The 15,426-nt window shown below is 43.5% G+C and overlaps 2 protein-coding genes across 4 annotated transcripts in view; both read right to left on the bottom strand.

Annotated features, from left to right (window-relative positions):
- Ntan1 (N-terminal amidohydrolase 1) overlaps nt 1–15,426 on the bottom strand; it is a 113,840-nt gene that overhangs the window by 20,341 nt on the left and 78,073 nt on the right. For all 3 annotated transcript variants that reach the window (XM_073091295.1, XM_073091297.1, XM_073091296.1), the window contains one exon: nt 2,249–2,299. The gene's annotated coding sequence lies outside the window, so the exon portion shown is untranslated. The remainder of the gene's footprint in view (nt 1–2,248; nt 2,300–15,426) is intronic.
- On the bottom strand, nt 9,845–15,361 carry LOC140756155 (uncharacterized). Its single transcript, XM_073091595.1, has 5 exons — nt 14,652–15,361; nt 13,926–14,552; nt 13,419–13,688; nt 11,002–13,001; nt 9,845–10,263 (listed from the first exon to the last, which is right to left on the bottom strand). The coding sequence occupies exons 1-5, from the start codon at nt 15,359–15,361 to the stop codon at nt 9,845–9,847; spliced, it is 4,026 nt and encodes a 1,341-aa protein (XP_072947696.1).

Raw genomic sequence — 15,426 nt, 5'->3', positions numbered from 1 at the left:
TAGAAATGTTCCAGAGTTACATAAATATAATTAAGTATAATACGTAAGTAAGTGACGTGGGGAAATACGATATTTTATGTTTTCCAATTATATTGTGTACAACATTCCTTTGTGTCCTCTAAGTGATAATTGTTCGTAACAGTGTTTGTGAATAACATGGTAGTCAATGCATAGTTTTATAGTTACCTTAAAAAATCAATTTCCAAAATACATTTTTCTCCATGTAGTGAAAGAAAAGTTACGGTCTGTGGTTACGGTTATTAGGATTAAAATGTCATCCTTATAACTTTTGTAAAAAATTAAGTTAAACTAAGGTAGAAGTAGTATGAACATCATGAACTTCGAGAACGTTAGGGCGCTTCAGAACGATAATTTTTAACTGGATATAAATTCGTGATTTTGCAAAATTTCTAGTATTTCAGATCAAATCAGAAACTTGATACAATCTAGATTAACTAAACAAAATAAAGGTAGATTTCTACAGAAATTGAGCTGTTCATTACCGTCATGAGTAGCTATAAAAGCCGAATTATTCGGTGTAAGATCCAAATAACCGTGCCAACGCACTGCATTTCAGACTCACGATTTTAATCTACAGTCTATGAAATCTGACATAACTTATTACATATAAAAATTCTAATCTAAAACAGTGGTATTTGTATATTTACCCCTTACTCTTTTCTCATACAATAATTTCTTATCATCCCTATAATAATATAGGGATATACAGGGATATATGTATTGCGACGTTCCAACAAGAAAACGGACGTCTGAAAGCGTCCGAAAAAACGTACATGTGTAGTTACCCTTAGGGCCTGAACTCGTGACGTCGGCCCATTATGGACCGCGGCCAATACAGCTGTCCGGGACTTATTAATGATCGCAGCACAATCACACTAATGCTATTAAGCGGTGTCCTGCTAGATATCGCTCGGAGCGCAATTAAATGCACTTGGCTTCTTATTAACGACGCTTAACCTAACCTCTTTGTGCTTTGAACTGGAATAGATGGGATTATATCCATTTTTCAAATTGAATTATCCTCACGACATTTGCTCGGCTTTCGATATTACAGTATAACTATTTTCGCATAAATACGAGAAGTAGACACAAATACCTAAATTGGGTTTTAGAATAATCAATGTGAAATTGAAGCAGGTAAAGGTTTGTAAATATGTGCACGAGTATATCATAATTAAACACTGAACAGGAAAAAAATAATATTTTGTGAAGCATACCGTGCCGATATCACTCTGTTTTTTTAATGATTAATACAATATTCTTACGCTTAAGTAGTCCACTTCAACTAAATAAGCTCTGAGTAACGCATTGAATTAAATCAGCGTCGATTACTCACCGACATTTCCTTATGCTTTCTGTTCGTCGCGTCACATCGGCCAACGCTCCCCTTTCTTTCAGCGTCCGCATCTAAGGTTATGCTCCCACGGCATATTAATGACTAGGCAAAAGTTTAGCTGAAACGCGCGCCTTTTATGCGCCGTCGCCCATTACCCGGCTCATTTGCGGCGAAAGACAAACGGCGTATCGGAGGCGAGCACAAATTTCGCCGATATAATCGAGCGGTAAGACAATGGTTATCGCTGGCGCGCGATACCGGCCGAGATACGGGCCCACGAGAGCTGATGGATGCGGCACGCTCGCCCGATACCATCTCCATCGTGACGTCGACCCGATCCGTCCGTGTGCACCAATTATTATTCAATATCCAATGATACACACGCGCCAACGGATCTCCGATACCATATTGAGGTTAACGTCTGATTGAAGGTGCCACCCGGTCAAGTGACAATCGCTTTGACCGCGCGAGGTAGCCATAATTGAATAATAGCTCTATTTGTCAGATACGTCGATGAATTTATTGTCGAATCAATAATACGTCCGGCGTTAATACAACGGCCCTCAAACGAGCGATAACTCGAAAAGAAGCTTATTGACACGATCATAGAGACTCGACGAATGAAGGAGGATTGTTGACCGAAACGTCCAATATTCAGGTCAGCGCTTGATTCATTTCCGATGCGAGATAGGGTATCACTTATCAACAATAGAAATGATAGTTAATCAAATTTATGTATTCGGCTCATTAATATACGAATACATAAATAATCACGCGAAATAGAGGCAACCATCGTAAAGTAAACAACTACGCACGACATACATTTTCGACGAATAAATATCCCCGAATTGGGAAATTAAAATGTTATAAACGTGAAAACAATCGACTTACGTTTAATCGGTGGAGTTGTTGATGTGAAGATCATTCAGGTCGCTGCGTCACCTGGAACAAAAACACGGACGATATTAATGCGATAATAATTAATGCGGAGACGGTGATGGCATGCACACGCGAACACGAACGTGAGGCTGTAAACAGAAGCTTATGAAATGCCATCACACGTTCCGCAGGTGCCGTGCGAGCCTAAAGCGGACAGAGATGTAAAGATTGCGCATCTAATTCTATCTGGAGGCGAGATCTCGCACGATTCCACCGACATGCCGCCGACTGTCCTCAACGTCGACGCACGACAGAAATTAAAATAATCCGGCCGTGATATATGAGGCATGGTTCCCTTCGAACAATATCGGAAACAGAGGTAATGCTAATTCAATAGCGTAATACCTCGTATCTGTCGATGTTGTGGCCGTGGTAGATGCAGCGGAGATAGTCTACGATTGTGCCGATATGGTTTTGCTCGTGATTTATTTTGGCCGCTCCCATATAAGTGCAGTGTACGGCAACAATGGACCGGGGCTTGGATTTACGACAGTCGATTTGGTAGCGATAAAAGATTTAGCTGCGTGCAGAGAAGGGCCATCGTACACACTACACTGGCGATACGTTGCAACAAGTGAAATAGTACCGCGGTGTCCGGTTTCACAACATAGTCGTAAATAGGTTTCATATTTATGTACTAACACTGTTTATTACAATATCTTCGTTTTCAATACAGAAAGTAGTTGGAAGGAGACTTTAATGTTTCGGATAGAAAGAAACCTTATTACAAAACCCAGGTCCGTTGCTAAGGTCGTACTTTCTTTTCCTTAAGCTCATATTTATTAACTAACTAGCTGTGCCCCGCGGTTTCACCCGCGTTAAAAAGAAATCTAACAATATAATTAACAAAAAAATCGTCAAGATTAAATGGTCTTTGAAATGTGTCTCACGGGGCTCTAATTTAATTTCAAGGTGTTCTTCGCTAAAATCTACACCTCTGTTATATCCTTGTAAATTTTCGTTATTCTGATGTATAAACTATATTATCGCAAAGTTTCATCCTAATCCGATTAGCCGTTTTTGCTACAAGAACACACAAACATCCATCCATCCTCACAAACTCTCGGCTTTATAATATTAGTAGGATTATCACAAGAGTAAAGTAAAATTCAAATGATAATATTATTTTTAAAATTTAGTTATTTTTTAAAGTTTGCAATTTCATAAATTAGGATTCCATGACCATTTGCTTAAGTGTTGAGAACAAGCATCATATGCCTACGTGTAGACTCCCATACAAATTTACAGAATTACAAATTTTCAAATACTATGCAAGATAACTAATATAACAGTGTTACACTAATTATTACACACAGTAGGTACACGTCCAAGTTTAGGTAATATGGTAAAGACGTAATAACTTCTCTTTAAGTGGGTATAGAAAGCGAGAAATCTGTAATGTACTCGTAAATAATAAAGTATCATTAGTCTTGAGGCAATAAAATACTTATGTACGCAATTCCCGGTGAAATATGTTAACAGGGACTATAAATAAAACGACAGGAGTTAACTGGCTGCAAATATATTATAATTAGCGATTTCAGTACACAGGCATCTTAATAGAGTCCAATTTGCATCTTTAATCTTTGATTTATTAGGTGTCTAGAATTACAAGTCATTGATTAGGTAGTATTGGAATGGAATATTAGATTTGCTTAGGTTCTCTATACACGATAATTTCTCTTTAACGCGACGGTATCTATCGAGTCGCTAAATTTAAAGACAGCGGCCTACAGAGGATCTAGAAACTCCTGCTTTATAATACACACAATAGCGACTGGATATTACAATGTTGTGGTGAAAATTGTAAAGTGAACTTTAATCTTACTTGGGATTGGTTCCACGTGTTCATGGGTAGCCATGACCACTTACTAACCAGAGAACTTCATGCTCGTTCTCTGTTTCAATTTTATAGGAAAAACAATATATTTTTTCCTATAGAATTGATTTGAAAGGGACCGTTCCCTTTTGAATTAATTCTCGTCCCATCATTGGTCAGGATCGACAGATATAAATTGAAGTCGGTATTTTTAAATAACATTTTCTTAGAAATTACGAACCCATCCATTTAATTTATGTATGCGAAGATTATAAGTGCAAAATGATCTGATCTGCTCCAAGCCTAAGGGTCATTGTGCAATGATCCGTCAAGTGGCAGCTCTGAAAGCGTATTTAGTTATGGAGATAAGTGAAAGAGGCGCGCAGATTATAAACATATCGACAAACGCTCATTAGTTTATACTAAGTACTTCTACTCAATGGAAAATTAATATTGTTTCCGTGTTATTGTAATTAGGTACTTAATTGTCTAGCTCTTTAGGGCTGCCAATCTTGAGATAATGCTTTATAATTATTATCTAACACAAGGATTCCGTACGCCATGGATGCACACAAAGACGAGTATATAGGTACCTAACACCAAAAAAGAAATCTAAATTCATCATTACACATCTGCCGGGCCAAGGGTCGAACCCGGAACCCTTTGCGTATCAAACCGCTATTATAAACACGGGTCGTTATAAAAATGAATGATTTAACTTCTTATTCCTATCACGCGGGTTTTGTCCACGCTCGGATCAGTAATCTTAGTATGAGTTTTTACGTTTTTACAAAAATGACTGTTTTTGTGTTTGTTTACGTATTTCCCATAGATTTCCAATCAGTTCTGATACAGTCCGCTAGGGGCGCAAATAAACTTTTCCTGTCATATGTGTAACAGGCAAGTGGGTCGTGAAAATAATGCGACAAGTTAATTCACGCGTGCGAGTATGTACGACACGCACGCTGCCATAAGTCCGCAACAGGAAAGAGATACATTAGGCTTGTGAGATAATTTAGATTAGAAACTTTATAATAAGTAGTACAGAAAAAACAGAACGTTATTTTACAAGATTGGTGTTAAGTTAGCGTTCATATCAGAAGATAATACAATAATAGTAATAAGCATGTATAATAAAAACAAAGTTATCTCTCGCCGGCGGCACATCAACACAAATTGCGCTAATGGTGGAAACTCGTGGAAAGCCGGCTGGTAAGTGTCGTCAACACGCTATTTCACTGTAATTAAGTGTTTAACATCTAATTGCCTACATTGTAGAGGCACGGGACAGTACTTTTTTAGACGTACTAGTTTATGTCCAAGATTTTACATGCATAGTGGACTCTAATTAGCGATGCGGCAAAAGGAGATCTCGCTACGTTAGGTAATCGTGGCCGAACATTAGCCGTGTGACAATGGTTTTGATTTAGAGTTTATATATGCAAGATGTTTAAAAAATGTTGATAGCGTGATTTAGCATACTAATGGTGATGTCTCTTGATAAAATGAGGAAAGTCGCAAAATTACAACTGATCAGCATGATCATGACTTATATTTGCCGCTTAGGAACTAAATAAAATAAACTCGAACCGAACTCGAACTAGACTCAAACTTTTTATTCAGTTCCATACACGTCATGGATATTCCGTCATCCCTAATCCCTACAGTATCAGATGTTAAACATAAAGAAAATGAAGGCTCATACAAAACTAGTAAGACAACGTAGTCCCCTATAACATAACCTCCTCAAGTACTGACTTTACAAATCCCACGTGTATCTATTACCTTCCATAGTAAATCATCAATCTGATATAAGATCCTCGTGATAAGTATCATGATTTACTCTTACTATTACCTAATAATGGTTGACTCACAGGAAGTTATATCAAATTAATGTTAATAGTGGATATTATTGGTTCCTTTAACGCGAGATTGGTCATCTGAATTATTGTGCTATTTTAACATTAAATTATAATCACATCATAAATGAGGAAAAAGAAAAAAACACGCAGCAATAGTAACATACTACATAACTAAGTAACAGCTGACAACAAAAAAGACGTTTCAATAACATGAAGCACATCAAATTCACTCTTTGCTTCTTAATACTCGTAGCAGTTAGTTTCTTGACTATTAAATAATAATAATAATAACCATTTATTTCAGACAATATAAACAAAGATACAAAAGTATAATTTAATACAGAGGTCCATATCATATATACCTTACAGACTAACATACATATTAATATATACTTATAACTAAATCACTTATTTGCGGCGACGTGAGACGCGGGTCTGGTGACTGCCGGGAGTCCTCTCCGTCCACGGAATTTCCGGAACACAACTCCCTTCGGCCACAGCTCCTCCTTCAGGAAGGTCGACAATTGCTCGGTTGGGACGCGTACAACAAATGAACTAAAGTTCACTGCGTTACGCGCCTCCAACTTCTCGACCACCAGTAAAATTTCAAAACGGCTACTTTAACTTGGTCTGAACTTCCAAGTTAATCATCAACCCATTAATGTCCCACTGCTGGGCATGGGTCTCCTCTCATAATGAGAAGGATTAGGCCATAGTCCACCACGCTGGCCAAGTGCGTATTGGTAGACTTCACACACCTTTGAGATTATTTTTTTTTAATAAATCTCTCAGGTGTGCAGGTTTCCTCACGATGTTTTCCTTCACCGTTTAGCAAGTGATAATAAATTTCTAATACGCACATAACTTTGAAAAATCAAAGGTGCGTGCCTGGGATTTGAACCTCGGACCCCTCGATCGAGAGGCCGAGTTTCTTAACCACTAGGCTATCACTGCCGTTATTCCAAGTTAAGCTGCACATAAATAGGTTAATTTTATTTCGTAATTTCTACGTTTACTGAATGTGATAAGGAAAATTATTCTTGTCTTGTATAGAGTTCAGAAATATTATATGAGTCAAAATGTTATACCACGTCGATAGAATGATTCAACGCGAGATCTCCGTGATAGGAGACAGTGATTCACAGTTGAAGGAAGTCTTCTAGTCTCATCATACCAAGGGTTGGCAGTATCCGAGAGATGTATTTAATTAACCAACCTTTCGTTCACAGGAGAAAACATTTTCAAGTAACATGAATCTTCAAGAAAAAGTAATTCAAAAATTATTGTTCACAAAATATGTGTTATGCGTTCTCTCTTTCCTAGCAGAGTCAAAAATGACGTGCTCCTAAAATAACGATCTGTTTGAATTTCACACTTTTTGCTGATTTTAGAATTAAGTTCTATTAATTCAAATAGTACTATCCCTTTGATTTACCTCAATGGCAGTACTACACGCGATCATCCACTTCAATATCAGTTACCATCTTATATTCGTTAGACAGAAAACCTGTGCAAAGGATACCAACATATTTACTGCAGAGTTCAAATTCCATAAGCTGCTACGAAAATATTTATAGCTTATAGATTTCAATACTATCTTCCTAAGCAAAGTTGGTATGAGACTGGACGAAAGATGCAAATGAGTGTACGGTATATGAGAATATCTATGGACGTCACATTATGCAGGTTATACTGCTTTTGGGAAAGTTAGAAATATCGACACAGGCTGGACCTTTCCTGCACATATAAAGCACCATATAATATCCACTTTCTCGAATAACTGCCTAATATTTTTTTTATAAAAAAGCAAGAAAAATTCCTGAGCGATTATCAACTCTTATAAATCTGTTTTTTACGAAGGCGACCTGTAGATCAGGTCACACAGTAGTCGCTATAACGTTACAAGTTTTAAAAGGTTCCCGATTTGGTTCCGGGTCAAGCATACATTTCTTAACATATGTGAGGGTTGAAGTATTCTACGAACCACAGACTCAGGATGAGAATGATTAAAATAATGAATCCGAATTGAATTTTTTTCTTTTTTTAACAATTTACAAAATATTCACTGTATAACTCATTCGACGTCTAATACATTACAGATTAGTTTTGATGACGGCTCGGGCCAACTACGCGCAACGACGCATGGCGAGTGCCAACACAGAATTTGATGCAGGGTTGTTATTAAGCTGCATAACCGTAACCGAATCTATCGGATATGCAAATTACAAATGTATCCGAAACCGAATCGTATCCGAACCGAATCCGTAACCGAATCCGATATAAGTGTCGAATAATTTCGGATCGGAAATGATACAGTCGCGGGTGCTCTTTTCAAAATAAAATCATATATTTTCCTATTTGTGTTATATTTACTTTTACAATACCTTCAAAATCTGCAACTGATATCTGAATATCCTAAATAGCAGCATTCTAATTGTAGCAGCAGTGATAGCCTAGTGGTTAAGAAACTCGGCCTCTTGATCGAGGAGGTCGAGGTTCAATTCCCAGGCTCCCAACTCTGATTTTTCAAAGTTATGCTCTATTAGAAATTAATTATCACATGCTTAAACGGTGAAGGAAAGCATATGCATACCTGATAAATCTTTAAAAAAACATTTCAACGGCATGTGAAGTCTACCAATTCGCACTTGTCCAGCGCGGTGGCCTTATCCTTCCCATTCTGAGAGGAGACTCATGTCCAGCAGTGGGGTAGTAATGGGTCGATGATGATGGTAATGGAAGAATATTATACCCGCAACTGTATCCGAAAACGATAATTTAATTTACATCCGTATCAAGATCCGCAATTTCATATGCGTAACATCCCTAAATTTCGTTGACAGTCACCACGACCATTTTGAACCGCTGACAGATTTGTCGGCGCAAACTAGAACAGCGATTACTTGTGCGTGTAATTCTTGAGATTAAAAAATGACTAGATATACTGTTTTCTATTTCAGAAATAGAAGTACAACAACAGTAAATCTAATATTTTTTTAGCGATTTTAAATAATCAGGTGATAGATTTCTATTTTCTATTCGAGGCGGTGGCAAATATATCTTCACTAAAAAAAATACGAAGTTGCTGTTTTCGAGTTTGAAGGTTTGGTTGGTAGCGCAAATAATATACAGACGCGTTCTAATTTAGTCCACTAGGGCAGTAACATGTGTGTCCGGACGAAGACGGGACCTTTGGTTACATAACTGCTGCCATACTAAAATAAAGAAAAAATCGTACAACCGAACATAGAGCCATCTGCTTTGTAGTCAATTAAAAATACATACACAATTTGCTAATATAACTTGGATAACTACACACAGATAAAGCATTTTTATTACCACCTATATAATATATAGTTATATATTTTTTATGTATTGCTATATTTTAGATATATATATGTATGTATAATATATATAATATATTTATATTTATATTTAGACTAAGTATTATTGTTGAGTACGGGTTTGCAATAAAAACTCCAATTGAATTTTTCTTCCTGTATTTTCTTTTCTTGACCATTTACAATATTCTTCTATTTTCCGGAGCGTGCCGGACCCTATTTCTAGCCACCTTAAGTGGCAAAGTGAGTGTTACAACCGACGGGGGGCTAACGCAGCAGTCGCTTTTACTCCCGTCTCGCTCACTTCCTATAGCCCTCTCTTTCTATCATGCATCTCGCTCACTCGTGTCCCTCTCTTTCTATCTTTACTTTATTTTTATTTCTCTTTATTTATTTACATTAAATACCTTATTTTAAACATAGTTGTACATTATTTTTCATACACATTAAATATTCTTATAAAATCAACAATCTTACGTACTAAAAAACAATAATATGAATTACAATATATCAACTATTCTTAAATTTATTCGCCGTCCGCAACATCCTCCCCCCGGCGCAGCTCCGTCGTAGCCCTCCCTATCTGGAGGACGGCGAGCTTCACCACGGGCCTCCTGAAGACTCCTCCCCGGGTCCTCACGTCTGCTGAGCGTATGATGCCGTCGGGTCCCTCGTGCACTCGCTCGACGATGCCGCGTGGCCATGTGTTGCGGGGTAGCGTGTTGTCGACCACGATGACCAGGTCGCCGACCCGTAGTTGTCGTGATGCCCTTGTCTCTTGTCCTCGAGGTATCAGCGTCGGCAGGTACTCCTTGACCCACCGCCCCCAGAACTGGTCCGCCAGCGCCTGTGCTTTTCTCCACACGCTGCGGTCGGCTTCCTCGCAGGGTCCCGTCAGCGGCAGCCCGGTCGATGACCCAATCAGGAAGTGGTTGGGGGTTAGTGCTTCTGAGTCGGCGGGATCCACGGAGACGTGCGTGAGTGGCCGAGCGTTGACACAGTACTCGGCCTCCACCAGTAGCGTTTGAAGGACTTCTTCTTTGGGTGACTTCTCGTTCAGTGTGGTGCTCAGCGCGGTCTTGACTGACCGCACGAGCCGCTCCCATGCCCCGCCCATGTGCGGAGCCCCCGGTGGGATGAAACGCCAGCTGGTTCCATACTGTAGACAGAAGTTATGTAGCTCCGGACCCCATGCCCGGTATGCGTTTCGTAGCTCGACGTCAGCACCTCTGAAGTTCGTTGCGTTGTCTGAGAAGATCACCTGTGGCCATCCTCTTCTGGCGGCCATCCTTCGGAGTGCCATAATTGCCGAGTCGGTCGACAGCGATGACACCAACTCCAAATGCACTGCTCGTGTAGTTAAGCAGGTAAACAGTGCGCACCATCTCTTCTCATGTCGGCGCCCAATAGTGACTGTTAGGGGGCCGAAGTAATCCACGCCGCAGTAGTTGAACGGTCGATGCCCTGGACTTGTCCTCTCTTCTGGTAAGTCCCCTCGTGGCGGTGTTTGCGGCGTTGCTTTCCTTATTTTGCAAAATTGACATTCCTTAGCCATTTTTCTTACTGTCGGTCGTAGTCGAAATATAACGTATTTTTGTCGCAGCTCGTTTACGACCCTCTCGTTGTTAGCGTGTCCGGCGTTTCGATGGTAGTCCATCACTAGTAGGCGTGTGAAGGGGTGACCACCATCCAATATTATAGGTCGGTTCGAGTGCGTCGACGTCTTAGAGGCTCCTATTCTGCCTCGGGCCTTCAGTGTTCCTTCTTCGATGACGGGGTCCAACTTCGCTAGTTTACTATGCCGGTGTAAGTGCTGTCCAGCCCGCAGTCTACGTAGATCTTCGCCGAAGGAGTCCTGTTGTGCTTGTCGTATCCACCGCAGCTCGGCGTCTTGTATGTGGGAGACTTCTAACAGCAGGCTTCTGTTCTTTGTTCTTAGCTTCTGTACGTAGAGTTGAACTAGCGCTGTGGCCCTTATGAGTCGTCTGTAGGCGGAGAACCTCGTTATGTCCGGCAGGCAGCCCATGCGGTCCGTGCTGTCGTCTGTGGTGATGGTGTACGCCGCCTCTTCTGAAGTGTCACTGCTTGTAGCTTCGGTAGGCCATTCCTCCTCTGGTAAGCTCAGGAATGACGGCCCGGTGAACCATCGGTCGGCGCCAGTGATCCTCTTCGTCTCGATTCGCGTGGCGTCGTCGGCTACGTTGTCGGCCGTGGGCACCCATCGCCAATCTTCCACCTGGGACAGCTCGCCTATCTCCGCCAGTCGATGCGCCACGAACGGTGTGTACTTCTTCTTATCGTTCCTTATCCAATGAAGTACCGTCTTGGAGTCCGTCCAGTAGTAGACTCGCCCTGGTTTCCATTCGTGTTCCTTCAGGATGGTGCTCGCCATACGCGCCCCGATGAGTGCTGCCTGTAGCTCCAACCTGGGAATCGTGAGTAACTTCAACGGCGCCACCTTAGCCTTGCCCATGACCTGTACGACTTCCACGGTGCCATCCTTATGGGTGATCCTCCAATACGCCGTGGTCGCGTAGGCCTGTTCACTCGCGTCGTTGAATATGTGCAGCTGTAGCTCTGAGCTCGGAGTCATGTCGCGGCTGTAGCAACGTGGTAAGGCCAAGTTCGAGATGTCTTGTAGTCCGGCGACCCATTGCTGGAACTCTTCGGCTTCCTCCCTAGGTAGCTCTTCATCCCAGCCGACCTTCTTGACCCATAGTTGCTGTAGCAATATCTTCCCGGTGATCGTATACTGGCTTACGAGGCCCAGGGGATCGTAGATTGACATGACGGCGCTCAGTGCTTCACGCTTGGTCGGTGCTCGCTGTTGACACTTGACTTCGGTGGGGACCCTCTTAATGTCCGTATTGAAGCCTATGGTGTCTTCGCTCGGGTTCCACCTTAGTCCCAGGGTCTTCTCCGACTGGTGTGTCGTCAGTTGCACGTTGACATTCTTCGATTTCTTCGTGTCGGGAATACTCGCGAGGACAGCTGGGCTATTGGAGTTCCATCCCCGCAGATTGAAGCTGGCTTGTTCGTGTACATGAATGACGTCCCTTATGACCTTTATAGCTTCCTCTTCTGACTGAAAGCTATCTAAATAGTCGTCCATGTAATGGCGTTCCCTTATGGCTCGCGCAGCTTCCGGGTATCCCTCTTCGTAATCGGCGGCATTCTTGTTTCTCACGCTGTGAGCGAGGTACGGCGAACTCGAGGCCCCAAATATCATTGACGTCATCTTGTACTTGCGCGGGGCTTCACTGGACTCGTCCCGCCACAGGAACATCTGGGCTGGTTGATCTTCGCTACGTATCTTCACTCGGAGGAACATTTCTTCTATGTCCGCCGTCACCGCGATCTTCTTTTCGCGGAAACCAAACAGGATCTTAATCAGAGACGCCAACAGGTCGGGCCCCTCCAGCAGGTAGTCGTTCAAGCTGACTCCGTTAATCTTGGCCGCTGCGTCGAATACCATTCGTATCTTGTTTGGCTTGTTAATGTTGACAACCGCGAAGTGAGGTAAGTACCATTTGACGTTACTTCTTTCTTCGTTGCCGTCGCATGCTTCTGCGTAACCCTTCTTCAGCAGGTTAGCCACTTGAGCGCTGTATTCCTTCTTGAATGTGGGCTCATTTTCCATCTTCTTTTCCAATGTGCGTAACCTCTTGTATGCTTGCTCGTAGCTGTCGGGGAGTGTGGGGTTGTCAGTTTTCCAAGGTAGACCCACTTCGAAGTGTCCGTCCTTCCGTCTGGCGGTCGCCTCGAAGATGTCGCTGGCTCTCTTGTCGTACTTGTTAATCTTCTCTTTCGTAGATACGCCGAGCGAGTCCACGTCGAAATGCGACTCGACGAGCTTCTGTAACTGTATGTCGCCCGTGCAGACGTGAAGCACGGCCGCCTGGTCCTGGTAGACGAACCTCCTAGGTACCGACCCATGTAGAACCCATCCCAGCTTCGTTCTTGATGCGGCAGGTTCGTTCTTCTTGCCGGCGCGCAGCTGTCGGGACACTATTAAGTGCCAATTGTCGGTGCCTATTAGTATGCGAGGTCGAGCTTCCCCCGTGCTGATTTTCTCCCTTACGACTCGCAGGTGTGCATACCGCTCCAGGTTCTGAGGTACGCGCTGATGATGCAATTGAAGTCCCTTCACCGTGCGGGCTGTCACGGAGTATGCTTCATGTTCGTGTAGACCTTTGATTTGAATCTTGACCGCCTTGCTGTCGATTCTTCTTTGTTCATTGATACCTCTTATGTTTAGAGGTTGGTTCGGTCCGCCGCTGGTGAGGTGACTTGCCAATTCTTCATCTATAAGGGTTACCGTAGACCCCTCGTCCAGGAGGGCGTGCGTCCTTATCTCCCCCCGTGGACCGCTGAGTTTTACTTCACATGTCTTCAATAGCACCGCTCTTGGTGCCACCTTTGATGTGACGCTCATGACCGCTGCGGGTGCACCCTGATCTGTGCACTCAGAAGTCTCCACCCTCCTGGCGGGCTCTGCAGTCTTGTGTAGGATGGCGTGATGCTGCATGCTACACCCGTCGACTCCGCACGGCTTCGCTCTGCATGTGGTTCTACTGTGTCTTCGTGTCATGCATTTGAAGCATAACCGCTGTTCCTTCGCCCAATTCCACCTGTCGTTGATGGTGAGTTCCTTCAGCTGAGGGCACTTCGGAGTGTGATGGCTTGTAGACTGGCATCGTAGACAGCTAGGTGCTCGCTCTTCACGCGTCGATTCACTCGTAGAATAGACCTTCTCCCGAGGTGCTGTCCTCCTTACTGGCCTCTCCCCTCTGAGAAGCCCCGGAGCGCTGTTCCTCGCCGTGTGCGTGTAGCGTAGTACCCTGTCTGCTTCACCCATCAGGAACTCCGAGAGTATTGTGATTTCGTCGCTGTATGCAATCTTCCCTTCGTTGATCGCCGCGTATTCCGCCCATTTGCTCACCAAGTGAGGGCTTAGCTTCTCCATTACATCCCTTATCAGTAATGGGTTTCGTAGATAACCACGGTGGTCCACACTCTTCATAGTGTAGACGACGTTCTGTAACTTGATGGCCAATTCATTCAATTCGCTGCTGGAGTTGCCGACCTTGGGGAGTCTCTTCAGTTCTTCCATTGCTTTATCGAAGATATATTCAGGTCGACCGTATTTCATTTCTAGCGTCTTCATTATGCTGTCCGGGTGAGTCGCCGTGTACAGTTGAGAGAGCACTGTCTCTCTCGCTTCCCCACGGAGACTGTTTCGAAGCCGCAATAAATTTTCTGTGGCGCTGAATTTGTAGAGACGCGTCGAATCTTCTACTGCTGCTTTGAAGGGTAGCCACTCCATGACGGACCCGGAGAATGCTGGGAGCTCCGACGTTTGCCGCGGCGGGGGTCGTACGTGCATCATCTTCTCTAAGGCGTTTGCTAATTGTTCGATGCCCCTTCCCCTCTGCCGAGGCCGTTCCTCCCCCCGTACTTCTAACGGGGGAGGTAGGACCTCCTGTTCCCTGTGTACTTGCGCTCCGGCGTGTTCGTGGCTCTTGTTCACCCAGTCGTGTATTCTTTCTTGGTCGCAGATAGTTTCCCCCCCCTCTTCCGCTTCGATCGCAGAGATTTCCGCTTCTAGCCGCTTTTTTACTAGCGTCTTCTTAAGTTGTATTCTTCTCTCTTCTAATTCAGCTAGCTCCTTTTCCGCTTCGTATTCGACTAGCCTAACTCGTGCCGCGACGCTGACCGACGAACGATGCGAACGTATACTGGGCGCCGCGCTATATGCCGGAGACGTGGGCCGGCATATAGGCGACTTGGAGCGCGACGGTATCTCTTGCGACGTGGGGTGCTCGGGGTGTGCGGTGCTGCGTACAGGTGAGCGCTCGAGGACCCTTCCTGGTGGGATCCTCCCGACGGATGTTCCGGCGGGCGTCCCGGTGAGGACTGCGGTCGATGGCGATCTCGGCGATTCTTCATATATACGGTGGAACAGCCCCCGCCCACCTGGCGGAGGGTGCTCCGATTCGCCGATGCCGGACTCGGAGTGGGTCTTCTTGCTTCGTGTGTTCATTGTAGACGCGCTGGTTGCTTCTTTTTTCTGTATCCGCCGATCGAAGGACCAATGTTGAGTACGGG

Source organism: Epargyreus clarus, unplaced genomic scaffold (assembly GCF_041222505.1).
Source record: "Epargyreus clarus isolate Ecla_fem2 unplaced genomic scaffold, WU_Ecla_fem_2.2 ptg000034l, whole genome shotgun sequence".
In the NCBI taxonomy this organism is placed as follows: Eukaryota; Metazoa; Arthropoda; class Insecta; order Lepidoptera; family Hesperiidae; genus Epargyreus; species Epargyreus clarus.
Note: the sequence above shows the minus strand (reverse complement) of the source record. Positions and strands in the feature narration are given on the sequence as shown.